The sequence below is a fragment of the Brachionichthys hirsutus genome, chromosome 10 (assembly GCF_040956055.1).
Source record: "Brachionichthys hirsutus isolate HB-005 chromosome 10, CSIRO-AGI_Bhir_v1, whole genome shotgun sequence".
Taxonomy (NCBI): domain Eukaryota; kingdom Metazoa; phylum Chordata; class Actinopteri; order Lophiiformes; family Brachionichthyidae; genus Brachionichthys; species Brachionichthys hirsutus.
The window spans coordinates 9,807,522-9,834,760 of NC_090906.1; the positions used below are offsets into that span (position 1 = coordinate 9,807,522).

At 41.8% G+C, this 27,239-nt stretch overlaps 1 protein-coding gene across 1 annotated transcript in view; it reads right to left on the bottom strand.

The window, feature by feature from the left end:
- Positions 1-5,703: 5,703 nt before the first annotated feature.
- LOC137900100 (RNA-binding protein Musashi homolog 2) overlaps positions 5,704-27,239 on the bottom strand; it is a 200,396-nt gene continuing 178,860 nt past the window's right edge. The window contains exons 11-15 of the mRNA XM_068744155.1: positions 23,052-23,114; positions 13,225-13,404; positions 9,416-9,570; positions 6,710-6,780; positions 5,704-6,038 (exon numbers count right to left, since the gene is read on the bottom strand). Coding sequence (XP_068600256.1) covers positions 6,739-6,780; positions 9,416-9,570; positions 13,225-13,404; positions 23,052-23,114 — 440 coding nt within the window. The 3' untranslated portion in view covers positions 5,704-6,038; positions 6,710-6,738. The remainder of the gene's footprint in view (positions 6,039-6,709; positions 6,781-9,415; positions 9,571-13,224; positions 13,405-23,051; positions 23,115-27,239) is intronic.

A 27,239-nucleotide genomic window follows, 5' to 3' on the forward strand; every position in this document is an offset into this window, starting at 1 on the left:
CTGCATCCAGTGGAGGAAACTCATTTCATCATCAAGTCTCTCTGAGACGCTCTGGAGATCAAGCAGCAGACATTCCTGCGACATTTCCATTGCACCGTTCCTCTGGTTCGCCTCACAATCAATGTTTTTGTTTCTGACATGTGCAATGGAATTCACCTGAACTAATCACACTGTGACAATCACATGAAAGGCAAACGCTGCGCTGTGCCTGCGCCGGCTCTGACAGGCCTGTCATGCTGCAGCCTGTTTGCTCATCTACTCATCACACCCTCAGCCGTTTATACACTGAGCCTCAGCTAATATTGATGCTCTCCACGTGATGCCGCCGATGAAAAATAGAGCACCCGAGGATGCTGCGCCGCATCCTCCCCGGCGCCGCCAGACACCACTGAGGGGCAGCAGAATTACACAACAGCGCTTGTTTGTTCGCCGCTTCCCTCAAATGCATTTTATTGCTCAGACTCTATTAATCCTGCTGACTTATGAGTGACCTCAAACATGGCGGCAGAGACAGGATGAGTGTGTATCAAGCGAAAATGAGAAGAGGAAAAAGCCTTTTGGTTTGCATTAAACAGCAAACTGCACATAGTAATATAATATTAAGCTACGGGTGAATATCTAAATTTACTACATTTATACACACGATGCTGAAACGTTGAGATAAATAAATCTTTACCCGTCCTTAGCAACTGTAAAACAACAGATAAAAACGAGACACTGAAAACAAGTCATATAACAATTCAGTTTATTTATTTTCCAGACAGACACATCAATTTCTGGACCACAGTAGAGGATGGAAACCTTTCACAGACATTTTTTTGTCAATATTATTATTTGAAAATACAAATATAAAATTAGACTTTCCACATTTGATATGTGAGAGACCCCCATCCATTATTATTATTATTGTTATTATTACCATTATTATTATCATCATCATCATCATCCTTGTTATTTTTTTTATTTTATATTTTACAACAGGGCTTAAGCAAGCCATATGATAACCTGAAAGATGCTTTCAGATGTCAGTCAAGTCTGTCTGTCTGTCTGTCTCTCGCCATAAAAAGTCGGTTAACATAAAAAAAAAGGGGCAAGTGTTAGGAATGGGCAGACGGCAGCGGAGGGAACTCTGTGCTCAGCCTGCAGAACCACGCTGCCGTCCGTGCGCTCTGAAGAGCTTCCAGGCTCCCCTCCAGGCTGCGTGGTCTGCTCCAAACTCTACAACACGCCAGGGGTGAGCTCTCATAAGCTAACGATGACACCTCCACTACGTGAACCTGTGTATGAGTCATATCTGAATACAGCTGAGGTCTCCAGTTCAACATGGTTCGGTTCAAATGAGAATTGCGAGTGTGTTTTCATCTATCATCTATGTACAAGTATATTGCAACTTTCTATTCATCAATGAACATGGGTGACATGGCAATGGTTCGGACTGAAGGGGAAATTCACCCCCGAAACACGAGGGTCAGCTGACCTTTTACTATTTCTGTCACCTTGAAGAGAGCTCTCGTTTTATTCCCGAAACGAGCCCGACACTATAAATAGTGGTGTTATTGGTCACTTTGCGGACTGGGGAGACTAACTTTGTGGTCACTGTGACTGTATCCGGTATCTCTCAGAGATAAAGGGCACATTGTATGGTTTCAAACCATTAGCACCACTATGAGGAAGCCTCTTTTGGGTATGAAGTGCTCAAGAGCTTTCAATGAGCCTTCAAAGTCAGTCCAATTCATTTGAAACGAGAGGCCAAACCAGAGCTTTGTGTGACGTCCCAGCTTTCGGGAGACAGTTGTTGGTATGACGGCTTTGAATCCCAGACGACAGAAATCTCGGTTTCGGTGGGAATCTCCCGCATCGGATGGCGCGACTCGTTTGGCCATTGCCTAGCACTTGCCTCAATATTCAAGTTTAAATGGATACGGTAGTACACTAAGAATGTCAACAGCTTCCAGGTTGACTTTTGTCTTTTTTGAGTCTTTTTTTTTCTTCTTCTTAAACCAAGACCCCTCCCCTCCCCTCCCGACCCCCCCAAATGGATAAGCTAGCCTACTAAGATGTGAAACATTCATCAGCTGTAAGCTGCTGTCAGTTTGAGATAAAATGAAATCACAGCAAACAGAGCCATGCTACCTTAAAGTCCAAGCTGCAGGATCACAAAACAGGAGCCACCAGGCGCCGAAACGGGCAAAACGGTGGAATTTATATTTGTTGCACGGCTGTTGATGCAGTGGCAGCTCGTTATGGATGTTTGTGTTGGTTGGAGTTGTGATAAAGCGTTAATAGATTCAAGGGAAAATGTCGGGAATGACCCGGAGGAAAACGTTCCTCCTTCCTGTTAGAATAAAACCGCACACTTGGATTTCTTTTGATACTAGTATTTTGAGTTGATACTTAAAGTTGAAAATAAGTTTTTCAACTTTGTTTTTAATTAATGACACTCCACTTTCTGTTAATTTATCCACCTTTACGATTTTTATAAAGTTTAATGTCACTTTTCCTAAACAAGCAGATATTATATTTTGGTTTAATTTGCCCACAATTTTAAAAAGAACCCAGTTCCACTCGCTCGATTGACTGGAATCATTTATCTGCCCTGACTGGACTACATGGGATCTGGCAGTCTATACTGTACGTGAAGAATCAATAGACACTAATGGTATTCATTAATGCTACACAATTCAATTTTAAGACCCCATGGGGAGAAATAAATGAAATGAGTGCTATAAAAACCTAAATGATGTTAAATAACTCAATCTGAGTCTGCAGCGTAAACACAGCTTGAGTCCTAAATAGAACTGGCTTGTTTACAACAGACCTGCTTTTACTCGAGCAGGTCTGAATGGCGGACATTATCATGTCAAGGTTTAAATGCAGGCTTTAATATCATTTTTCAAAGCCTCGGGACGCCGGGCTAATATCATGGCATGAATTTACGAGCCTTGATGCACATCTCCTCTTTTGACGGCTGCTAACACTACCTCACAGCGAGAGGTTTTCCTGCAGGGTTTTTTTCTACGCTATTGCCCCAATGATGCTAATGAAACTCGACAAAACTTTCCTAGAAAGATTCAAGTGACTGGAAATATTAATGCAATTTTTTGAGATAGCTATTAGATGAAAAAGCTGAAGTCTTGGATACTCCTCTTATAAGTATTTTTGCGTTAAAAAAAGAGGAAAAAAAACAACAACCGTGGTGTAATTTCCCCCTATGATAATAGCCTGTGTCCTCTATTAGACAACAATCATCAGACGTCAGTTTTGCATATCTAGCATTAGCATTTAAGGTAGTATGGCACACCCCTTTTAAAACATTCAAGGGTGGGGATCCAAATAATGCCTTGTGAACAATTCCATCTTATGGCAACTGTTTCTCTATTGTTCATCAATGAGAGCTTTGGTTAGCTGAAACCATGTGAGAGTGGCAAAATAAAACCCAAAACGAAAACACACAGGGAATAAATTACAATGAACCTCTACCAAAATAATTGTCTGTAAATATCAGAATAACAAGAACATTTTCGAGAAAGGTCTATCTTGACTGGTCCTAAATCCACTAATCACTACAAGTATTATATTAATGAGTCCTATATAACATCTACTTCGTAATTACAGGAGATAGAAAAGGAGCGCGGGAGGGAGAGGGAGGGGTAAATATGAGAGAACGGAGAGGTAGAGCGAGGGAGAACAACAAAGACCACCACACTGGTATCAAAGACAGCACTCTGTTTACAAGTTAACTGTGAGTTCTTTACACACTAATGAAATACATGTATGAGCAACAAAAGACGTAGGACCTCTGAGGATGGGGAATGGAAAGAGAGAAAGCAATGGATGCACAGTACATTTTAATAGTATATTACAATTATTAATATATAAACCACAAAGTATCAATAAAACTCTGATTAAACTTGAAATCAGCAAAGAAGCATATTTCTTTTTTCTTTTTATATAGTTTTGTATTTCTTATTTTTCTTTTACATTTGAACATTACAGTTTTTTTTTCTTTTCTTCTTTGCTCTTTAAATTATTACTTGACCACACATCCGTGTCATTTACTTCAGAAGTATCCAGCATATTTCTTTACCTGGTTGTTTTGTAATAAAACCGATGAGAAGCGGATTAAATAGAAAACAACAAAATACACTTGCTGCAGGCAAAGGACGTCAGAACACGCAGCATTCATTCCATCAGTCGCTAGAAACAGGGCTGCACTCTACTGCCACTACCAAATGAGTAAAATCATCAACCACACATACGCGTAAAACTTGGTGCAGCGGCAGAGAGTGAGTCATTCAGTGTCATCTTTTGACCCTGTATATATTTCTTTAGATGAGACAAGGGTTTAACACAAAATACACTGCAACACATCAGTTACTACTTCCCAGGCCGTTCACTTACCTCAAAACTTCGAAGTGTTTGTCTAGTTGAGAATATGTTAACCCCCAAATCCTTCATACTAACCCAAAATACAGGGCCACTTTTAAAAAGCCAACATGTACATGTGCAAATAGGAAAATGGCCTGTACTTTACTACTCACAGTGCAATGATTACTCGCCTTTTTTTTTTTTTTTTGTAATTTTTTTTTTTCACCTTTCAGTGTTTTCAGTTATTTTGCCACGAGAATAAATTAAACCTGCCGATGGATCCAACAATAGAACTCACATAGGCTGAGGTATGGTATCAAAATGTTTACTTTCCCAATTCATTCGATAAGAATCGATTCAGAGAACAAGCGTCACATAAGAGGCGCTCGCACAGAGCCCGGATATTATTGTGTTCCAAGAGTGAATCAGGAACAAGCAGGATGAAACAAACAATAACGTACAGCTAACAAGTTCCTCTCAAGAGTATAAAAGTGTCAGGATGCACAGAGCACTGCAAAATGCCTGGTTCAAGTTCTAATCTCCACGTCTAAGTACAGTGTGCTTTGGATTAAATGGTCTTTTTTTGTGTGTTTTGTCTCTCTTTGAAATGATACTGTTGTCTCAGCATTTAGACCATTTTCTTTTTCTTAAAACTGTGTTTACGTCACTCGTCGTTTTGTGAATTTGCTGGTATGACTCGTAAAATGATTCAGCTTTAGTATTTACAGAGCAAAGTGTGTTTCTGTTTGTCTCCGGGGTGGTTATAACATGTTCCAGCAGGAAATAAAGTGTAATAATAACTGTGTACAGCTTTTTCTTCTATTCACACGCTATAACATGTTCTTTAGACACACCATCACAAAAATATGCTATTCTCTCACTGAGTTGGTTATATGCAGTGACTGGAATATTATGTACAGCTACATTTCTTTTTCTCAAGTTTGAGTTCACAATGTTGTTATATGAAATTTGTTATAGCATATATATATATTTCTAAACAACAAAAACAACACTTATAAAAAAGGACCATAAAAATATTGGAGTCCTCTTCGTATTGCCCAAAAATAGGTAATTATGGTTAACAATGAGACGTTACAAGAAATAAAACAGCTACTAAGGTTTATTACTTAGATACCTTCTTTAAATTTTCCTTAAAAGTATTTTTTTTACTGCCTCTCTCCACGCTGAGCTCCCTTTTTTTTTTTAGCGGAAAGACTGGAACATCAAATCGTTTGTCCTTTACACTAACCAATACAAAGATGAAAACATGACTTGCAGATTTTCTTGGCTGTGACGCCCCCCCCCCCCCACCCAAACGCATTTACACAACTCTACAAGAAGATGAAAAAGAAAAATGACACAAAATTAAGGTTCAGCCAACATGATTTCCTAAAAACTAATCAAAACGAATCCTAAGAAGGAAACCGGTGAATGAATTCGACACGAAACATCATACCAAACCAGTACGTGGAGTTATAGGAGGTTTGGATTATAGTACAGCAGTTGTTATTTTTCTGAGATGACTGACGTTTTCTTTTCTTCTTCATGGGGTTCTGACTTTCATTCTTTTCGCTGTGCCGACGCTGTAGTGCTTGAAGTTGGTTAGCATCACCTGCACACAAAGCCAATTAGAAACTTCGTCCTGTCTTTCTTGGGCCACCGGTTATACTCTGCTGGGCGATAAAGGGAGGGAGAGGAGAGGAGCAGCGTTAGAAACCGTGAACATAAATCCTCGATAAGATTCACAGTAACATTTAATGACAGGAATCTGTGGACATTAATATGGCCTCAAAATGAAATATTTTGAATGCCTGCTGAGGCATAATCGAATGTAATAAATGTGACAGCAATTATCATGAAGTGCAGCAGGTCAAAACTTGCCGCAGGCGTAACATTAATACATATAATTAAAGTAAAAGGCCTCCTGTTCAACCACCTGCTTCATGTACAGTATGTTACAGTATGTTTTATACGCTACAAATGAGTGCCAGTGTCAGTAAAACAGATGATTTAGTGAAAAAAACAGGATGAAATATGAAATATCCCGATTCCTGTATTGAGAAATATTATTTGCGTAGAAATTTGTTAAAAGTTTTGAATCGGAGACAAACGTAGTTGGTGAATTTCAAAATGCTTATCAGACAGACGTAAGGAAACAAATGCAGAATAGGCAGCGTGTGTGTGCGTGTGTTTGTAAGAACACACACACTGATCACGACTGCTGACATTCATCTTTTTACGACACTCTGCCACCGGCTCTGTCATTTTTTGAGGGCGGTGAAAACACAACGAACAATGAGATGAACATTTATTAGAGACACAGTAAATGAAAATGCAATACCTCTGATGAGATTGCAACCGGCCACCTGTTCAATGGTATCCATTTGTAAAAGCTGTCGCAATCAACGGGCCCTAAAAGTGTACAGTTAGTGCTGTTGTCAGTATGCAGTTCAACTTCATCACATCAACTGCATCCTTCATTCAGTTTGATCATGTCCGGCAGCAGAGCAGAACACGCTTCGGTCAAGTGTGACGCGCGGCGCCCATCACGGTTAGACGCACTGTAAACAGGAGATGAGCTCGCGCTGCGTTAAATCAGCCGAGGGGTCGCAATAACCTGAGAGGAATTTATGCTGGCGGTAACGACACACGCCCGAGGCCTTTTTTACGGCAACATACAGAAGTGATTTTTATCTGAGCGCGTGCAGAGAACGGGCTGATGAACGGCGCTCGGTAGGATCCGGGTTTTTTTTTGGGGCAGTGAAGGCTTTTCATCGTGGCTCTGAAGAAATCCTTGAATCTGCGCACAACGGCGAGAAGCGCGTTCAACGGTGATTATCTGTCTCTATCACTCCAATCAGCTAATTGTCTTGCATAAAAACGGTAAAAAAAAAAAACAGAGGTCGTGACATACGACGGCCTTACGTGTATTCGCTTTCAGCGGCGTCCTCGCTGAAAGAAACGGATTCTAAAGCGCATTTTAGTTCTGAATCAGTTCCTATTTTAATGCTGCGTAAAGAGAGGTCGTCTCGCCGGGAGCAGAGAGTCAAAGGGCTGCGGCATCACCTCTCTGCTTTACCGCGCTCGGATTCATCGGGTAATTCAGGAGTGGTGATTGAGCATGCGGGATCACAGGCACAATTTTACATTTTGAAGGGGGGGGGGGGATCAAAAAGCCTTGCCTGGATCATACGGGTGAAACACAGCCCATTCTTTATGGCTTAATAAATTCACCCTTTCAACGGAAATAAGATGAAAAGCCAAGAATTTTTATTAAGAATTCTAAGAAGTCGTCGCGTTTAAAGATTTGTTTTTTGCATCTTCTAACTGAGCACTAAACTGTGGTTGCAAAAACCATTGCAACAAATGATAAATAATGGAAACAAACCGCCTCATTTCCATCTGCAAACTATCTGCTCGTAAATCTGCTTTGAAAACGAGCCAGCTTGGTCTTTCACAACAAATATTTCCCTTCCTACGCCGATAGCAGAAGATTATGGCAGATAGCCAGTGGACCTAAAACAATTAATAAGAGAGGCTTTTGCTTTTGGTTTGGGTGTCATAAATCAATTACGCAACTTATTCACGTTAAAACGAGCCATTTTACCCACTCTCGAGCCGTCGGCGCAGTCGGCGCCGGTCACGCAACCCCATGCCGGCAACATTACTGCCAAACAAGTCTCGCATTAGCTTCCTCCTTGCTAAGCCGCTACGCTTGAACGAGTCAGCGCGTTGCATGCAACCGGGTGATAAAGAGATGCACAAAATTGTTGCACCGTGACCAAACGGAATGATACATATGCCTCGATAGCTTGAAGAACATCACAAACACGGGCATATTTTAATTAACATCGTGGACCGCAGAGTTCGGAAAGCCGGCCTTCGCCCTGTGGCCCCGCAGCGCAGAGTCCTAACGGCCTTGTTGCTGCTCCACCTCGGCGCAGCCGTGCAATAATTAGCAGCGGGAAGCAGGTGTTATTTTTATAACATATACCGTGTCACTCAGTTCAATCGTGTAAAACAGAAACAACAAGCCAGGCGGTGAGTCTGCGAGCTCAACCCCCGATGCTCTTGCCAGGGGCCGTAAAACTTTAGATAATTAGTCGGAGATGCAGATTAACACACAAGAAAAGTAAATAAACACCGGGGCAAAGTTTGACTGATTTCGATTGGTTAGATTTGACTGTGCATGAAGCAGCAAACTTGTACTTGCTAAATAAGGTTGCTTCATTATTGCAGCAGCTTTCCCTGGCTTTAAGACGATCTGTGCAAGATGGCATCGCGACGAAAGAGGAATCTATTTAAATTATATTGCCCAATTTTTTTGAAGTGCCGTCTTGTTGCCAGGCTAAGACTGGCAACGTTGTCAAGAACTCTCGGGTTGCGACTCTCCAAAGCATCATTTTTGCAGTCGCTTGCTTTTGATTGCAGTGAAAGAACGATGCAGGATTATAAACAGGCAGCTGCACATCACCGAAATTGAGACATAGCACGGCTAATCTTACACTTGTGAATTGACATAGCAACTGGCAGCTAACTCATCAGCACCTGGCTTAGCACACTACATCATGACAAGGACACTGGCTGAGACGAAACATTGTCCTGGTGACGGAGCACACTCAGGCTCTGGGACAGATGGGTTTCTAAAAATAAAGGAAATTTGTTCTGGGAAGGTGACACGGGATGTGAAGTGAGGTGATCTGTGCAGCAGCTAAGGGGAATAAACATTTGCATTTGACACAGAAAACTAAGATGGGGTTGATGCTCAAAGTGCTTCAGGGAGCTCTGAACTCAGTGACAGCAGAGACGTCTCTGCAAAGGAATAATCCAACGCTGCCTTTGAATGGAGGCAGGCGATGGTCGTTGTACTTAATGCAGCGGACGGCGTGAGGATAATTAGCAAGCTCTAATCTTGATGATAAAAACCAATCATTCAATCAGAAGTAAAATGAACAGGCTTAGCGTCCTATTTTAAAGGTGCTATTCCGATTTAGAAAAGAGCTCAAGCTGCATTCAGACATGACAAAGTCCATATTAGGGTACTCACGGTGATGCTGGGACCAAACCCAGAGCCAGGCTGAGGGCTAGCAGCACTAATGTAGTTGCCCACAGCCGAATCCTGGCTGCTGGGTGCGTACAGGTCAGCCACAGGTCCTGGACTATTAGCACCAGGAAAACCTCCGGGCCTTGACGGGTTGGCGCCTGCATACAAACACAGCAGGGGGGGGGGGGCAAAGTAGCTCAGAAACATCCCGCAACCATCAGTCCAGATCTCAAAGGACACGCTTAAACCAGAAGAACACATCGCTGGATTCATACGTTTGTCTTGAAGGACATGATCGTAGCCCATTGAGAATTTAGACTGACAAAATAGAGCAAGATTTCGGTTGAAAGCACCAAATTAAAGGTGAATCCAGTATGATATTCTAAATATAGTCTACATGCTGTGTGCATTATGCATAGGAGTAACATTCACTTCATATAATCATGCACAAGACAAAACAAGCACTTTTCTAGAGGTACTTCCACCATGCTAATAAATTAGTAAGGTTGCAGGGCCATGCATAATGTGAAGGAGTACTTGTAAAACAACACCGGCTGTTGAATAAGAAGGGCAAAACAGGATTATTATTATTATTATTAGTGACAATTTCAGATTGCACATGAGCACTTATGCTGTTCTACACGACCTAATGATCCACATATTCCAGGAAGACCCCACTAACAATATCCTCGATTCAATCAGCTGTAGGTTTCAGCTCCTCAGTCTGCTGGAGAAACCCCAGGCATAAAACCAAGATATGTGAGACAAGCGGATGAGGCGTAAGGGGGGGGGGGGGGGGGGGTATAAAAGCTTGACCCGGGTTCATCTTGCAGGTTCGAACTCAAGAAGGAATAAAAAAGAAATACTCTACATGTCTTACCACCTTTGCTCTGTGAGTAAGAGCAACTCAGACTAATAAAATGTCTTTTGAAATCCAAATGCCTGTGAAAGGCCAATAAGACTGGAAACACAGGGCAAAAAAAAAGAAAAACAGTCAGGGAGAAAGAAAAACGCAGTGATCTCTTAACAGCAATCTCCTCTGCTGTCAGCTCCGCATAACCCTCTGTCTCACCCCGACTCAAACACAGACTGGAGGAAAAAAAAATGTACAACTGCATTACAAAGAAACATTTTCCATCCCAGGGAAATGCTCCATCTTCTCCGTGTACGAGCTCAGCCCTACGACGCCTGAGAAGAAGCCGTATTAAGTGCATGCTGGGAAATGTGGAGTGCAACCGCAATAAGTCGCTACAGACTCTCGATGCAAACTCTCGCGTTGCCGCCAGACATGCTGCAGGCGTTTCATGTCGATTAGAAGCACCTAAAGCCATACTCTAGATAGCCACATATGGGACTCTAGAAATAAACACATCTAGAGCTGCTGTTTAACTACGGGGGCTTTAAACAGCGAGCGGCTAGCGCTCTTATCTTGTCTGCCCCCCAGTTATTATTACATAATGAAGGATTTTTTTCAAGTTGAAATGGCAATACTCATTTTCTTTAATGTTGCTCACTCGTCTCTCCTGTGAAGCTCTTTTTTTTTTTTTAACGTTGAGGCCATGCTGGTTCCGCATTTAGCTTTGGGAACAAAATCCAAAGTGTGATGTGGGTCAGACGGTTGTCTGAGAATGAGGCCCACTGGAACACAGGGGGGAGTGTGTTACTTTCTAAAGGGATGATGAGAGTGGCTTCCTTTTAATACTATAGAAACATTTGACTGAAATGACAAAAAGAGCGTGGTGCGAAAAATATTATATATCTCTGTGATGCTAGGAGTGTTCCTGTGTGTGAAGTACTTCGGAAGAAAATTGGAAAGATCTGAACAAATAAAAACAGAATGTTCCACTCGATGCAAAACACTGTGTGATGTCTCAATTGAGGAATACTTTCTCGGCTATAACTCTTTTAAATGGAGGATAACAGCATGAGGTTTCCCATCAAACTGCATATGGAAACGACCCTATTCTCCCTTTCAGGCTAGTCATCTATGTACTGCTGCCTTCATCTGTGGACTGACCAGTTTGTGAGGCGCAGATCAAATCATACAAGGGTGATCTGTTGTATCATCTAATTCTCCTAATCATCGTCAGCAGACTCCTAATATACACACAAAAAAAAAAACAATTAAATGTCCAAAAGAACATGCTTCTGCTCTGTTCCTATTTACCATAATGTGTTTTTATATCATTAGGCTTAACAATGCAGACTCCATTACGTAGACAGCAGGCACATAAATTATGCCACGATGTAAACGGCCTGTGTTGACTCACTCAGGATTTGAATGTCGTCCTCTCTGGTGAGAAAATCCTGTGCTTTACTGATCAAGCAAAATTCAAACAGAAACAACAGACACTAGCTGCTGCTAATGACTTCAGATACAAAATGCTTTTCAAGTCTTGTGTTTTAGGCTTTAATAAAATGAACACACTAAAACAAATCGACAGGTGCTGTGCCTTTGCATCGGTGTGGAGGTAGCACTGCCTTGTCAGATATCTACGGAGCAAAGGGTACGCTGAACCATGCTGCTATCTAACTTCCACAAAATGTTCCTCAGATGACAAGAAAACTCTGGAAAATTCCCATCACTGTTGTTTCCTTGCAGTTTGAATGCTTTTTTGTGTGTGTGTGTTTGCTGAGCTAAAGCTTGGACAGACAGGCTGCAGGAAATGCCAACATCTGCCTGGGGCAGCTGGCCAACACTTTGACTATTAGAGAGAGAGAGCTTGCACAACAGTTGCATGCTTTTTTTTTATTGGTCCAAAAGCATGAAGGGTCAGCCCCCCCCCCCCCCCCCCTTTTGTATTCAATATTGTTTTGCTGTTATTATTGTGCAAGCGGAGACACAGCATTGTGTGGCTGTGGTGATATCAAAGCCCACAAGGGGGCATGCGTCTCTAAATGCCCCAGAGTGTCGGTCAGCAGCGCCCCGCTCCTATAATTAGAACCACTGAGGAAACGCACACTGGTGGTAGGGTGATCATGATCGTATAATGATCAGAATAAAGAAGTAAAATACAACAAACATATTCTGGATTAGAACTTGTGAAGACAACTGTCTGCTCTTGCAGAAATATAATGACTTAATAATTTTTATACTTAGCATGCAGGCATTTAATGCTAATATGGAGTGTGCTGTTCTTGTCAGTGGAATCTAATCCCTGGCTTTTTAAAGCTGTGATTAGGTAGATATTCAGAAACTGCACATAAAATGACAATGTGCCATAGAATAATGGCTGTCTTATGCAAAAATGTTGTCGGGTGTGCAACTTTGCACAGCCGCGCTGCTTTCTCAAACTATTAATAGAAACACTTAGAACACTTAAAGGGCTCAACTAAAAAAAAAAGAACAACAAACAAACAAAAAAGGGCACTCCAACAATCAATTCATTCCTAACGTTGATCTATGTTAGGGTGGCTTGTCTACAGCTCTGACATCATCACTAGTTATTTTGTTCACATGCAAATGAGGGATTGCATTCCGAGTGTGTTGGCCCCTTATATGCAAGCAGGGGCTGGAGCAGAACTTCACAAAGAAACAGAAAGCCTACATTAGAAATTGAAAGAAGGAGGAAGAACATGCAATGCCATTTTGTCAGCAAGATGTTTTTTTTTTTGGGGGGGGGGGAGGGGGGGGGTGTCATGTTTTAATGTATTTTTTTCAAAGGGGAGGATGTCTTATCTATCCTTAACCAAAGAAAATGGCAAAATAAATACTGTAAATAAAAAAAATATTGGATCATCTGCATGGAATAATGTCATGAATCAAACTAAAAACTACAAAAGGTGGATGAGATAGATGCTTATATACAAACCTGGGTTCTTAAATTGATCCGGGCTGTGTAGGTGCTGGAGGGGGGAGTTGCAGGCGGAGGTGGCATGCTCACTGTGCAGCATCTGAGCCGCTTGGGGCCCCAGGGAGCCATAGTCAGCAAAGGAGCAGGGCCCCCCCCTCTGGTCACTGGGCGCAGAGTAAAACCCATAATCGGGGAGGCCTGGGAGATACAGTATAGGATGGGGAGGGGGAGGGGAGGGGACTCCATCATTGTGGATATCAACTTTTTCATTGTCAAAGTCAGTCCAGATTGTTGAGCATAGCTTGGTGTTCGTGTTCCACCATTCTTAGATTACATCCTTGCTTTGATTGGCCCTCCCTGCCCTCCCCCCCAAGCAGCTCCTGCCACGTGGCCAGGCCCCCTGACGTATGGTTGGTGTGCTAACGTAGACATAAGCTCTGCAATGGTTAATACATATATATATATATATATATACTCTAGCTTGCCGGAAGCCCTCTTCAACAAGGGTAAAGCCTCGACCCCATTAAAATGGGCCAGTAACATTAAATACAAAATACACAGCTTTAATTTGTTGGCTTTTGCAATCAATGGAGAAGTAGGGCAACACTTAGTCATTAAAACACAGGTCAATACATTTCTCATGTCAAACTGAGGAATCTTTGCTGATTTCACTGAAGGAAGTCGTTCAAATGAAAAGAAAAGGACAGTGAACCGATCAATAGTTAATTCGAAGCCTATTTTTTGACCAATTGTGACACACGATACGTCCTTTTGTGAATAAGATGCAAAGACATTTGTGTTTATTGATAATGGACATTGAGAGGGGCACTAAGTACTCTAAGCACGTCTGAGATTGGCCTCTTCCAATGATTCTCTCTTTGACACAGATGGTGGATTATCAACAAAAATGTCTTTCAGCAATAAATTGTACTGACATTTATTGCTTGTCGCCTCAATCTGAGACAAGCTGCTCATATAAAGACTGCAATTAGAAGAATCGGCTTCATCGCACACCTCTTTGATAACGGAGTTAATCTACTCAGGAGGGATTGAGATTGGTGACACCGGCTTTTTCATGCCGAGTTTCACCCGCTGTGTGTTTGTGTTTTTTTGTTTTTTTAAATATCCGGGTCCTGGAGTGAATAACCATTGAAAGCCACTTCACCTCTACTCGTTCAAACTGAGACGGTCCACTTCTGTCTAATGGAATGTAAGCACCGGCCACGCTTCTCGCCGCCGATGCTTTTTAGCATTCTGATCTCTCCACTTGTGGGCTGTCTGCCCACTCATCAAATTATAGGCTCTAAAAACGGCAGGCTTCCCACGTACGTCTTATAATGCCTGACAGATTGAACAAAGCTCAAGAACCAGGGATTCCATTTACTTCACTTAGACAAATGTCACAGAAAACCGATTGGCCTTGCTAATGAGCAAAAGACTGGATCAATGGAAAAATTATAATGTGGCAAATAAGAAGGAGAATAGCATAAAGCATGTTATTGGGAATTCATAAAGAACTGTCATATATTTGTAGTGAAAATGGGAAACAAACAAGCATGACTTTCCATTTTAGCCTACTCTTATTATACGTCATTAGTGAACATAATAATAATACAGACGGGTTTCACATTTAAATAATGTTAGGAGATTATGGCTTTAAAATCGAACAAAAGAAAAGCGAGCTTCATTTCAGGACATTTTACAGCTGTAGGTAATTTAGAACATATTAAGCACAAAGAGATGGCGTGTTGAGTTTGTTAGAACTTTTTCCACAGCTAAAACCTGAAGTGGAGCAGCTTGATCAACTGACCAGCCACAACGAGGGTGCTTAGACGCAAATATAACCACGGCTCAATTCAAAGAAACGATGTCATCAAACTCACGTAAGACCAAGTTTCTGCAAGCTACGCTTTGGGAACTACCGACTACCAGGTAGCGCTGGTGTAAAACAAAAATAAATAGTTTCAAACTTTCTTAATTGTCTACCTCAGTTATCCAGGTACTGACAAAAAACTGACTTTGTTTCCCGGCAACTAGAGTCCGACTGGCCTCTTCCCAAACATGCAGGAGCACATTCTCAAAGCCATGTATTTTCATCAGTGGCTATCTGATCAGTTATGCAGGATGAGACGGGGCAGAGTGCGCCCACAGCTGCCTTAGTATAACAGATCATATCACTGTGCCTCAGACCTCCCCACTATTAATATTCACACAATCTATCCAGAACAATGGGCCTTTCTTGGACTCTCTTTTTCCCCCACTGGCCACTAATTGGATGTAATTACTCATCTACAAAACAAATGAGTGTGCTGAGGTTGCCTTGGAGACTAGATCAGGCTACCCAGCAGTGCGAATCGTTCGCAAGGCGTCATTTATACTGGTAATTATCTCCCCTACCACCATCCCACCCTCTTTCCCTTCTGCCCCCGGTGACCAAAGTTGGCTATGAGGCGATGGAGAGGGGCGTGTCTTGTAGTCATTTGTTACTGACATCATCGGGGGTGGGCTCTCTCAGTGGATAAATGCCCTGCTCTCTTTGCCACTTTGCCAGGTGACTGCCTTTAAGGAGGAATCACAAACCTTGAAAGCACCGCTCCTTTTTTTCACGCGAATCGGAAAATAAAACTAATCACGCTTATGATAAAATATAGCGTCATGCTCCTCGGCCTGCTGGGGTTTCTGATTGTGAAAAATATTGTGACAAGTCGCCCAGTGGTCTGCGCCAAACTCAGTGATTCCCCAAGGCCGCGCCCGAACCTCAACAAATCAAACCTGTGATTACCTTCACATCAATTAACCGGTCTCATTACGCTGAATAACAACAGCTGTATTTGTAATATTACTCATTTTCTTAAAAGGGTGATAAATTACAGCATTTGCAAACACATTATGAAAAAGGTTGACTTATAAATTAAGTCAAACCTTTGAATGCTTTTAAATATAACGTTTTTTCTAACGTCAACTAAAAAGCAAGATTTGCGATGAATCAATATCTATTACATGAAGTTATTTTGATTCGTGCAAGGAATGATTTCTCATGCGGTCGCTCCTCCCCTTCCTTCGTGGCGCCACCGAGATTCCTCGGTGGCCATCAAACCACATCATTCTACAGAAGACGTCAATAAACCTGACATGCTGCTTCTCAAATGAGCTTTGAATTTTAGAGCTGCCATAATTAGCTTTTTCATTTTCACCAATGTCATTTAAAAATAGCGTGAAAGAAACTAACAGCTCTTTTTCTGTCGAGCCTTGCTTTCACTTTCCATTTGAAATAATCTTTTCTGAATGAATGGCTGAGTAATTAACAGCACTAGACACCCTTTTCACAGAGCACAGACATTTCATAAATAATACATATTTAATGTCTTGTCATTTTGCGTTCAGAGAAGCTTGGCTAATTAATTTTAACAGATGATTTCTTCTTGCATTTACTCGCCCATCGTCAGGTCTCTGTTATTGTTATTTTTTATTTTTTCCACTTTTCATTTCATGCCTGCTTTTCCATTCACTTGCTGTTCTGTAGAGTAATGGAGAAACCCAACAGCGCTCCTGATTTACATTTACCTTTGACCATGGTAAGATCACGATGATTACGGAGAGTTTATATAGGAAAAGGAAACGTAAAACAATACCTCACCATATACAAAATCAATGCATACTAATATGACTTAAATGCATAATGGCCTGGTTGAGAACGGACACGGATCTCCAGTCAGCTCAGACGATCCCGCTCAGAGTCGACAGTCTTGGCCATGTGGCTGAACACATTACTTTTTACAAATGACTTGTTAGACTTGAGTGGTCTGAAGAAATCTAAGGCTCAGTTTAATTTGGAGGAAATGCTATTGTTTTTATCTGTTTATATTATTTTGCATATTGAAGTATGCAGAGAAATGCATTTTTGATGTCTGTTTGTAGTTCGGCTGAACATTTCACTACGATAAATTTAGATTACAAAATGAAAAACCAAAAATCATGCACTGAGCGTAAGACTGCAACACATGATTTATTTCAAAACAGCATTCACAGGATAGACGACAGGATAGCTAACTCCCCTTTAGTCTCCAGTAAGATCCCTTTAGAGGATGCGTTGCGTCTGCAGCCCCTGGAGGGCAGCGTGGTGATGTCCCTTAAGGCCTGTGGAACCTCAGAGCATCTGCTACCCACAGCTGTGAGAGTTGCTGCATCGTTGTGGAGGAGCAAAGGGACACTTTGCCCTCCCCGACGTGTCACATCTATCCCAGGGCCATGAACAAAACCCAAGCAGGATGGGTTTGGCATGTCTGCTCATGTTATTTTGTACGAAATGCATGCAAAGCGCCTTTGGCCCTGGAGCTGAGTTCTGCGGATTAGCATCTGGGACAAATGGACCTGAGCTCACGAGGAGCCAGATTGATTAAGGCCAATGCATACAGCCAATCCCGGTCTCCTCAGGCACTGGAGTAGATCACAGGGCTTTTTGGGAGGAAATAGATAATGATCTTAATTTGTAAATGTCATGAGTTTCCTTCTCGTCACTGGCAAAGTAGTTGGTGAAAAGTGAGACGAGTGAAAAAGAAAGGACAAAAAATAGACACGAAACTAAGAGGAGAAACAAGTTTCAAAAACGAGAAGACCAACTTGAGTCCCAATTAAATTGGTGGGGTCACCTCTGCTATACGTACAGCAGTCCAATTGACCACAGCCAGCTCTATTTCAGCTCACAACACCTGAGTCAAGTCAGACATTTCATCACGAGCATCCAGACCTCTGAAAACAGCTGAAGGGGCTTGGTGTTTACTGCAGGTGGAGCCAAGATCGGAAACTGACATTTGAGCTTCTCGGAAAGCTCAGAGGGACTCAGGAAAACACTCCACCGGAGTAGACCGGGACCTTTGATGCTCCCCAGACTGTCAGAACCATCTGCATCACTTGCATTTTTCTCCGTGTGTACCTGACAATGCAGGAGATTCCCGGCACGTCTCAGAATACACAAAGAGAGTAGCCTTTCCTAAAAATGTACAGTTCAAACTCTTATTAGCGGGTCCATGGACCAATTTCTCATTATGCACATTAATGATGTGTTGGTTGTTGTTGATATGAATGTCTAGGCCAAAATGTCCTGAGAGCTGACCAACATATTTGGCTCCTTGTAAATACCAGCTGGGGTGGTGAAATCAGTCAGAAAAGTTATTTAGTGCTGATATCTAAATCTACGAAACCGCTATAATTCAAGGGAAATAAGGACCAAGATACTTGGTAGTTTAAGAGATTGTTAATATATTATATATATATACACGGTACTTTAACTTCAAATAGAGCAAAGTTTGCTGCAGGTAGAAGTCCAAAATACGCCTTGCCATCATTACTGGTGTGTCAGAGAGGTCAGCATGCTGTCATTTTGTCTGCTGAGCTTTGAGAGTCGGGTGAAAGTGCCCCCTGTCAAGGATGGAAAATGTCTTCCTCAATCTTACGGTGCTCTCTGTGTATATAGCTGACCAACAAGCCTCACAGCTAGCACGCAAAAAGGGTGAAGGAACTGTCAGAATAGAATTCACATTGAGGGTTTAAGATGTTTGGAGCGACGGTTTAGGACACACTCCGTCAGACTGACAGGCCTCCTGCTGGGTCGCATTAGATGAAGTACCGGTACTTAATATGTGGTCAATAGGTGGAGACAAAAAACAAAGAATCCAGCCTTACATCATCCATAAGCCATTTTCTGTTTACAACAAAGCCCATCATCTGCACTAAAACTAAATAATTTACCAATGAGAAGAATATAATTGCAATTCTTGGGTTGTTTCGGAGCTGTAAAATAAATGAGGAAATGGGACAGAGAGGCAGAACCATCCCCAGATAGTACACACAGGAAGAAAGCCTAAACAATGTGAGATCAACCTGTGGTCTGTCTTTGTAGCCTGAGAAGAGCATCATTATTAGCATCATTTCCGACTCTAGAAATCAGCAATACATTATTATGTTCACTCTGTCAAAGAGCCACAAACCACAGGAGAACTTGTGGTTTGTCAACCAACAGGAAAGCGCTGCTTTAGTGATCCTACATATATTTTACAAGCTCAATCTCAAACATGCCGATCTGTTCGACTTTCTTGAAGTTATTTTGAAAATACTGATGCATACAAGTACTGAAATCTATTCAGTAAAACGGCATGATGGCTGTTTAAGTACTCTGACACCACGGTGTCACTGTTCACCACTACATCCTCCTCCTCAGCTTTCTCCAGCCCTCGTTCATAGTCATTTCCTTGTCTCCCTTCCATTTGCAGCTGTCAGAATTAAACTATACATAATGGTTGCCATCACGTCTCTTGCTTCCTGGCTGCTGCTAACCCCAAATCAACATTCCTGCTTCTTAGAGATGGTTGCAATTGTCATTGGAATTGTTGAGGCAAATTGTTTGTTTTGAATGTGCAGAAACCAAATGGGCCAACGTGCAAGAAAGTGTCGCCTGATTGGCTTCCAGTGTTCCCTCTGTTGATTTGAATTCCGTGCAATGGAAGACAGGTGGGGGAATTAGTTCCCCCCCCCCCCCCCCCCTGTATGCATATGTAGGTTGGATGCATTCACAACCGCTGCTTGTGTGATCGTGTACGTCTGCAGGTATATCAGCGCGTACAGTCAAGTAGCCGCTATCAGAGAGTGAATGTAAAACATCTGAGTTACAGATGAAGCAGACTTTTACCACCAAGCTTCTAATGGTATGTCTGATTAGGGAAGACACTTGTCCCTAAGCCTGGAGGCTGTGTGTTCAGTCAGGGGAGCTTGTATTGACAGCTACTGAATGATCTACATTTGTTAATGGTGGGAAAAAAGCAGGATGTCTAAATGAAGCCAGAACAAAGTCAATCAACGCTGTGTTTAAGACTTGCATCCAGTTTTTTTGAAACAAATTTCTCAGCAGATGCTCGTGTGTTTGTGAATACGGTGTACCGTCGTTACATTTTACAGGATTGTACTTAAACCTGACATCCTCAGGCACCTTAAAGCTGGCACAGAGGCACAGACTAACCCTCCTGTCTGATCATCTGTGTTTACTCATGCAATGAAAGACAGCAGCAGCAGAACAATATTCAATACATGGAGAGCACAGAAAGGGAACAATCGGCAAGGCTTTGAAAATGACTGTATTCAAGTCAGACAGACGTACACGTTGGATGGGTTGGTTGACTTTCTAGTCATAATATATATTTGACCTAAATTACTGACTTACAGTTTATCGTTTTACAGTTTAGTTTATCGTGAATGTCAATGATAAACTTTTATAGTAAACAAAATCCAAACATAAACTAAATGTTTGACAGAAGGAGAACTCACTATAGAATCACTGTCTATATTTGGATAAATCAATTGGATCATATTGAATCACTTTAAAACGAAATTAAAAATAACCCACAAAGTTCAAATACAGAGGATCCATAAATTAAATTAGGGTAAATAATTATCAAGCTGTATGTACCTCTGGGAAAGGAACTAACCCAACAGTGGACAATAGAGGAAACATGGGGGGGGCTTTCACAAATTTAAATTGAATATATTATAAAAAGCAATTCACATTTCCAGTATATTCAAAGTGAAGATGTTTCATAAATGATTAAGCCTTTTATTTATTTAATTTAACCCTTACAACTAACACAATATTCATTATTTCAGGTTGCTGTCGTGCTTTCAAAAACTTCACGAGTTGATCCGTAACTTTTTTGTCAATGCTTTAATCAATTTGGTGAAGGTTATCAGATGAGCACAGCGTTCGCTGAAGTACCAGCTCATGATATCATGTCTCACGGCAGTGCGACCTTCAGTTAAAACTACGATATGTTACATATACAGTAAGATAGAACAGAAAAGTGTGTGCGCTTCGGGCTGCGTTCACATTACCAGGCTTACCATTTGGAGGAACCAAATTAAAATTCTTATGCTTTTTGCCCTAATTTGACACAAATTATATATTTTCTGAACTGTGAGAACAAAGAATCTGATCTTTTCCAATCGGATTTGAGTCACTGTCCTACATTAGATAAATATTTGATTTGAAGCCTGAAGGAGAATGGGTGGATCAGAATGTTTTTATTCATGCAAAACGAAATGATTGGAGGAGGGACGACAGCAACAGTCACGCTCTCCTTGTGAACAGCTGATAAAGTGTTTGCTTCCCTCCAGAGAAAAATGCTGCGTGTATGTTTTTCTATTCACACCAACCATTTCAGCTCGAAAATCAGGAGTCTAAATGTGGATTATTATTTTTTTTTTATGGTGACGCAGATGTTTCATGCCAAAATGTGTCCGTGCTTGCTGCTTCAGAAAATAGATCACATTAGTGCGAGACAGAGGTCACTGTCATTATGAGCATGAACCATCAAGATAACCAAGTTTGATCAGAGCCAAAAATCGGAATTTCTACAAAAAAAAATATATTTTGATGTGAACGTAACCTTGGCGACAGTGCAGAAACTCTCTGTATGACAGTCCTGTGGTCTCCTGCCTGGTCATGTTTAAACTGAGTTGATCTAATGGAGCCTGTCCACCTTTCCCTTGCTCATGCTTCATGCAACATCCCATCGACGTGTCAAAATAACATTGCATACAAGTTTCCATTTGTTTCATCAAGCCAGTATCATTTTAGTTAATGCTATTTTTGACTTTCTAATTTAAGTTTTGGGGTTTTGAATAATGCTTTATTTATCCTTTTTAATGTTGCTTGAAGTCAAAATTATTATATAGTAGTGTGTGTGTGCATACATACATACATGTAGGTACATACATTGCATATATCTTTCTCTCTCTATATATAAATATAAATAAACTAAATGAATAAATTCTCATGATTCCAGTCAGCTGGCACCACTTAACATGTGACAGTGCAGTTACATTAATCATATTGTATTTGTGGGAACAGCAGAGTAAGATGCATGAAGACCTAAAAAAAGGAATGAATGAGCAACCTAAATAGAATCAGTGTGAGGCGAGCTGCAAACTCATTGGCCTGACATACATCTTCAATCTGCAGTGCAACTTTCTGACTTCTGAAATAACTTTCAAGACTAAATGACTGAAGCCCAAAGCCTCTGCTCAGTTGACGCTGTTTATTACACGCTGGACTCCAGTGTGGGTGTTTTATGGTATGTGAAAATGATTTCTGAAGTCACGATTTACACGATTGTGTTCATAAATAGGTGGTTTGTCAATTTCTGGCTACCGTGAACGTGTTTCAGTCATGTGCAGCGTCTGTGAACGAATCAGTTCTTTTAATTAAGATGCATTTTTAACTGAGTGATTGAACCCAAAAAGGTGTGGCTTTTTGGAAACTCACATACACATGATAGGTTTGTAATTTTTCTTCTTCTTAAAATATGAAGATGTTAGCGGGACAGTGTTGCTGGAAGCCAGTGAAGCTAACAAGCATTAGCTGAAGCATGTGGTTATTAAATACAAATTATTGAATGGTAACATGTTATCTCTTCCTTAATCGAGTTAGTTCAATACTAAACTGTGTTAATGTTAAGCGTGTAAGTTGGCTGGTAACAATGTTGCAATTCAGCTTATACAGCTGAAATTTCACAGGGATGGTCTTAAATTGAAAGTTTTTTGCAGCCAGATAGCACTCCTATTCTTACTTGATTAAAGTTGGTTTGCTTTTACATGCTTCAGTCTTAGTTTTTACGGCGTATGCACCATATTTAGGTGCATGCCTTGTGGGCTCGGGGGGGGGGGGCTATGTCTATGGGGAGAAGCAGAGCAGGAGAAGTTGGAGAGAGCAGCAGCCACACAGAACAGGACAGAGCGTTTACCTGGCCCTGCGCTCTGTGGGTACGCCAAGTAGCCGCCTCTTCCACGGGCCCCCCTACCTGAGCCTCGTGCTGCTGCTACTGCTGCTGCTGCCACCGGTCCATATGCTGTCGCTTGGAAGCCTGCAGGCACACACACACATACATCACTACCTGGACAGGGATGAGTACACCCCAGAGCCAGAGAAGAGCGTTGATGCCGGTACTGAGCTACGGGATAAAACTGTGGCTGTCAGTGACGGGGGCTCATGTCAGGCTATCTATCAGCAGACTCTTACCGAACCCACGGAAATGCTCGAAAACCCGCAGGTCGACTGATCCATGCACAGAAACACAAGCACAGCCACGAGCAACACAGCGTAATAGATCCAGATAAAAATAAATAACACAGAAAATGATTTAGTAGCATCTTGCATTAGAGATAGAGTATTTATTATGATAAGTATTTCAAATTAATACACAAAATAATGTCCTTTCTGACCGATGAGGTGCAATTGTCGAGTAAACGGACTTGACCAGGTCTCTGATTATACGACTGAACCCATTTGGCTCTGGGGGAGTTTATGTCACATGTTTTGGATGAAAGATTACAGCCACTTCCGAGCTGCACAGACATGAGTATAATAGCCCTATCTCCGGGGACTACCTCTGCATTTTGAATACTAAATCAAATTCAGTGGCTGAAATGCAAGAGGCGAGGCAGCTTGCAGTATTTCTTTCTTTCTTTCTTGACTGGGTAAGAAGATATACAGCAGAAAACCCCATTTTCCTCAGACATCTGTTGGAGGATCTGTCAGTCAGAAGAGGCTGTTAGCTTGTGTGGTGACTGAACACGTCTCTTGTGCCCATTTCTTCTTATCTAAATATTTTGCAGCACTTAAACATGGAGGATTTTAAAGATTTAAATGTAGGAGAATTTAAACATTTATAAACCAAATAAATTGTCCGTTTCTGATTTACTATTAAAGGGCTTAAATGCCGTGCAAATATAAATCGGCTTCTTTAGGATTTTTATGGGAAATTTCAGTCAAATAATCAGTCTGTAATTAAGCCAAATGCAGTATCTGTGAATTGTAATTACATAGTTGGACTTAATGAACACAGTAGCAAGAGAAGTCTGAGGGAGGCTAGTCCATGCCCAGGGCCTGGGCTCTTCTCTCAGCACAGGAATGCATGTCATTAGCAGTGATGAGATTCCTCACTCTGGGCTCAACACCGTCTAAGCCTAATCAGACTCGGAAAATTATCTCCACAGGAAATACTTTCCTCAATACTGAAAAAAGGGATCCTCAAATTCCCTCAATTGGAGCTTGTCTTGATATCATTTTCCTCTTTATGTGTGTGCGTTTCTTCTGTTTTGGCTCATTCTGGACATTTTAGTTTAGAATTTACTAAATGGCTCGAGACACCTTAGAGGATTATTTTTTTTCCATGCCACGGGAGGTGAGAGGAGCACTGGCGGGTGACCTATTTTTTCGAGACAGCCTTGTACTGTTTTTCCATGAAGGAGGGGCTCGCGTAAAAGACTGATGAGAGGGAAGGAGGTGTGAGAGGGTTAGGGTCAGATGAGCTGCAGCCAAAGAGAAAAACACATAGCTTTTCATCAGCTGGCTGAGAAGGAGGTAATTCACAGCTCTGTCGACACAATACGACAGTGAATGTGTGTGTGTGTGTGTGTGTGGGGGGGGGGGGGGGCTGTCGTGCTTCAACTGGCAGGCAAGCAAAGAAGATAAAGAAATGCCACTTCCACCCCCCGCCCCCCCACAGCTATCTAACAGCTCGGAATAGAATAAGGGAATTGGGGGGAAAAGATTTTAAAAAATGACAAGAGGGCAAATAAATCAGGCACATTTGTGCCACGCCACACCAGGACCGGATTTAAACAGCACAAATAATTTTCTCCACCTCTTTTCACGAAAATACAGACCAACTCCGATATTATGCTAATGGTGGCTACGCACCCTTGCATTTCCACTTACAGTTTCTCCATGGTTGCTGTGCAGAAGAGAGCTTCATACAGTCCTCTCTCTCTCTCTCTCTCCCTTTTTTCCAAAGTGCTGAATCTGTCTTCCCCTCGCTGCCATTGTCATGACACCCCCAATAGACCCACTGGCTTGGAAGTTCGTTGTGGGCAAAGTTGTGGTGAGAGATTAACTTTGCGGGATTAGGTGGGTTAATTAATAGATGGCTGCAGCTCATTGTTTTGTGCTCACGCGGTAAGAAGCCACCCAAGAGAAGCGCTGCAGCATTAAATCAATTTCATGGCCCTTTTATTACTGAGGAGATAAAGCCAATATTTAGCTTTCAATTCTTCACAATTATTGGGCCCCTGCTTTGCCACTTGAGTGGCTGCGCTTGGCTGGGGACAAGGACACATCTGTTTATGAGCTGTGGAGGCCCGGGGGCCTTGGTGTCCGGACTCGGGGGAACTGTCCTCAGCTTTCTTTCCTAAAGCCTGCAGCACAGAAATTCATTCCTCTTCAGGAGAGCACACAGAAAAGAAGATAGATTATAGCCGAGGAGAGAGGAGGAATGTCAAGCGTTTCAACCGCTCACAAAGCAAGAGTTGCATTGCTTGCATATGTCCTAAAATTATCTACACGGATAATGAAAATCTTTCAGCGCAAGATTCATGCATTGCATTTCAAGTTTTGTCCTGAAGGTTCACAATGTGCTCAAGAGACCACATATAGGCCATGTTCTCCTGACAGTGCATAGAACACAGTGCTTCTTTATGTCTGTAAAGGGGCATTTTTTCTCGGGTAAACACTTCTCTACCTGCACCTGCATTTTGTGAATCTCTTTGAGCTTGACTGCACTGAAGTAAAGGCAGCGACACAACAGGGCAGTGTCACAGCGAGCAAAGAGCTGGGTGGAACTTCTTCCTGGGACTTGTTAGTGTGCACCTACTGCCTGAAGCTGAGGCGATGGATCACACTAATTAAAGCCCCCCCCATCATGACTACTAATGACATATTTATCCTAATATCACTGTTTCTTTGAACATCTTCACTGCATGAACAACAAAAATAAGCAAATGTTGGCCATGACCAGAATCTGAAAAGCCATGCTGGGCCACACGCTGGCTGCATTTGCACCCTGTGTCTATTAGCAATCATGTCGATGTTCAATGATGTCAAGCGAGCTGATACACAGTGCCCCCCCCACCCACCCACCCACCCATACACACACACAAACTGACCTACGCCCTCTGGGATTTTACTGTACAGCATGATATGCACTACCGTTAACCCCCCCCTCCATTAACTATTCATAATACATCTCTGCAGATCTGCCTTTACAGCCTCAAAATTACTTTCTGATCCTATTAGTCAGAAAACGTCATTGCATAATGCATCAATACGTTTCTATTTATGTCCTCCCTGTTAGAGAACAGTTTGACAGATGTTAATGTGATCTGTACTGTTCTTCGGCCCCAATCTGCCAGCAGCAGCCCCCCCCTCCCCCCCTGGCATTGACAAAGGAGCTCCATCAGTCAGAGACCACTCCACTCATTTCTGCTATACGAAGACTGTCAGCAACGTAACGTACAGGATGAGCCCAAGGAGGTCCTATGGATCAAGACGCCACCGCCCCCATTTTAATATCTCTCTGATACTGAAGCCTCACAACAACATTAAACCTAAAAAAAAGAAAAAAGCAGATAAAATGAGTGGATTTTCTGCTCAAATTGAGCTTTGAGATCATTCATCAGGGTTGACTCGCTGGCTAACCACTTTCAGCAGGCGGCTAGTCAATTTTGGGTGCCGATGAAAAGAGTGATATAGATTAACAGTCCAGAGGAGAGTTACAGCAGCTGCATCGGTGGAAGAGGATGACAAAGGGACCAAAGAGAACAAGAAACCCCGGGAGAAATAAGGTCAACAAAGGTCACAGGTCTCGTTCATTCTCATGGGATTCTGTATTTCAGACAAATTCAATGTAACACCTCCAATGAAGTCGTAGTATTCTAGAGCACTAAATGAAATTAGCTGTGATGTAAATAAAAAAAAATAAAAGATAGACAATTTAATCTCTCTTTGAAGAAAAATTCTAGCTCTAGCCAACATCATTTTTTATTTTTTTACATTGTTTTTAAAAGGATGATTCCTTCGGAAGCCCAGGGCGCTGAAAGACAAAAACAATGCTGCTGATCCATTTTCTGATAAGTTTAAATTGTTTTTGCTCCTGCATCTATGACTTAAAAACGTGGCTAAATAAAGGTTTGGCCAGGATACACTTTCAAAG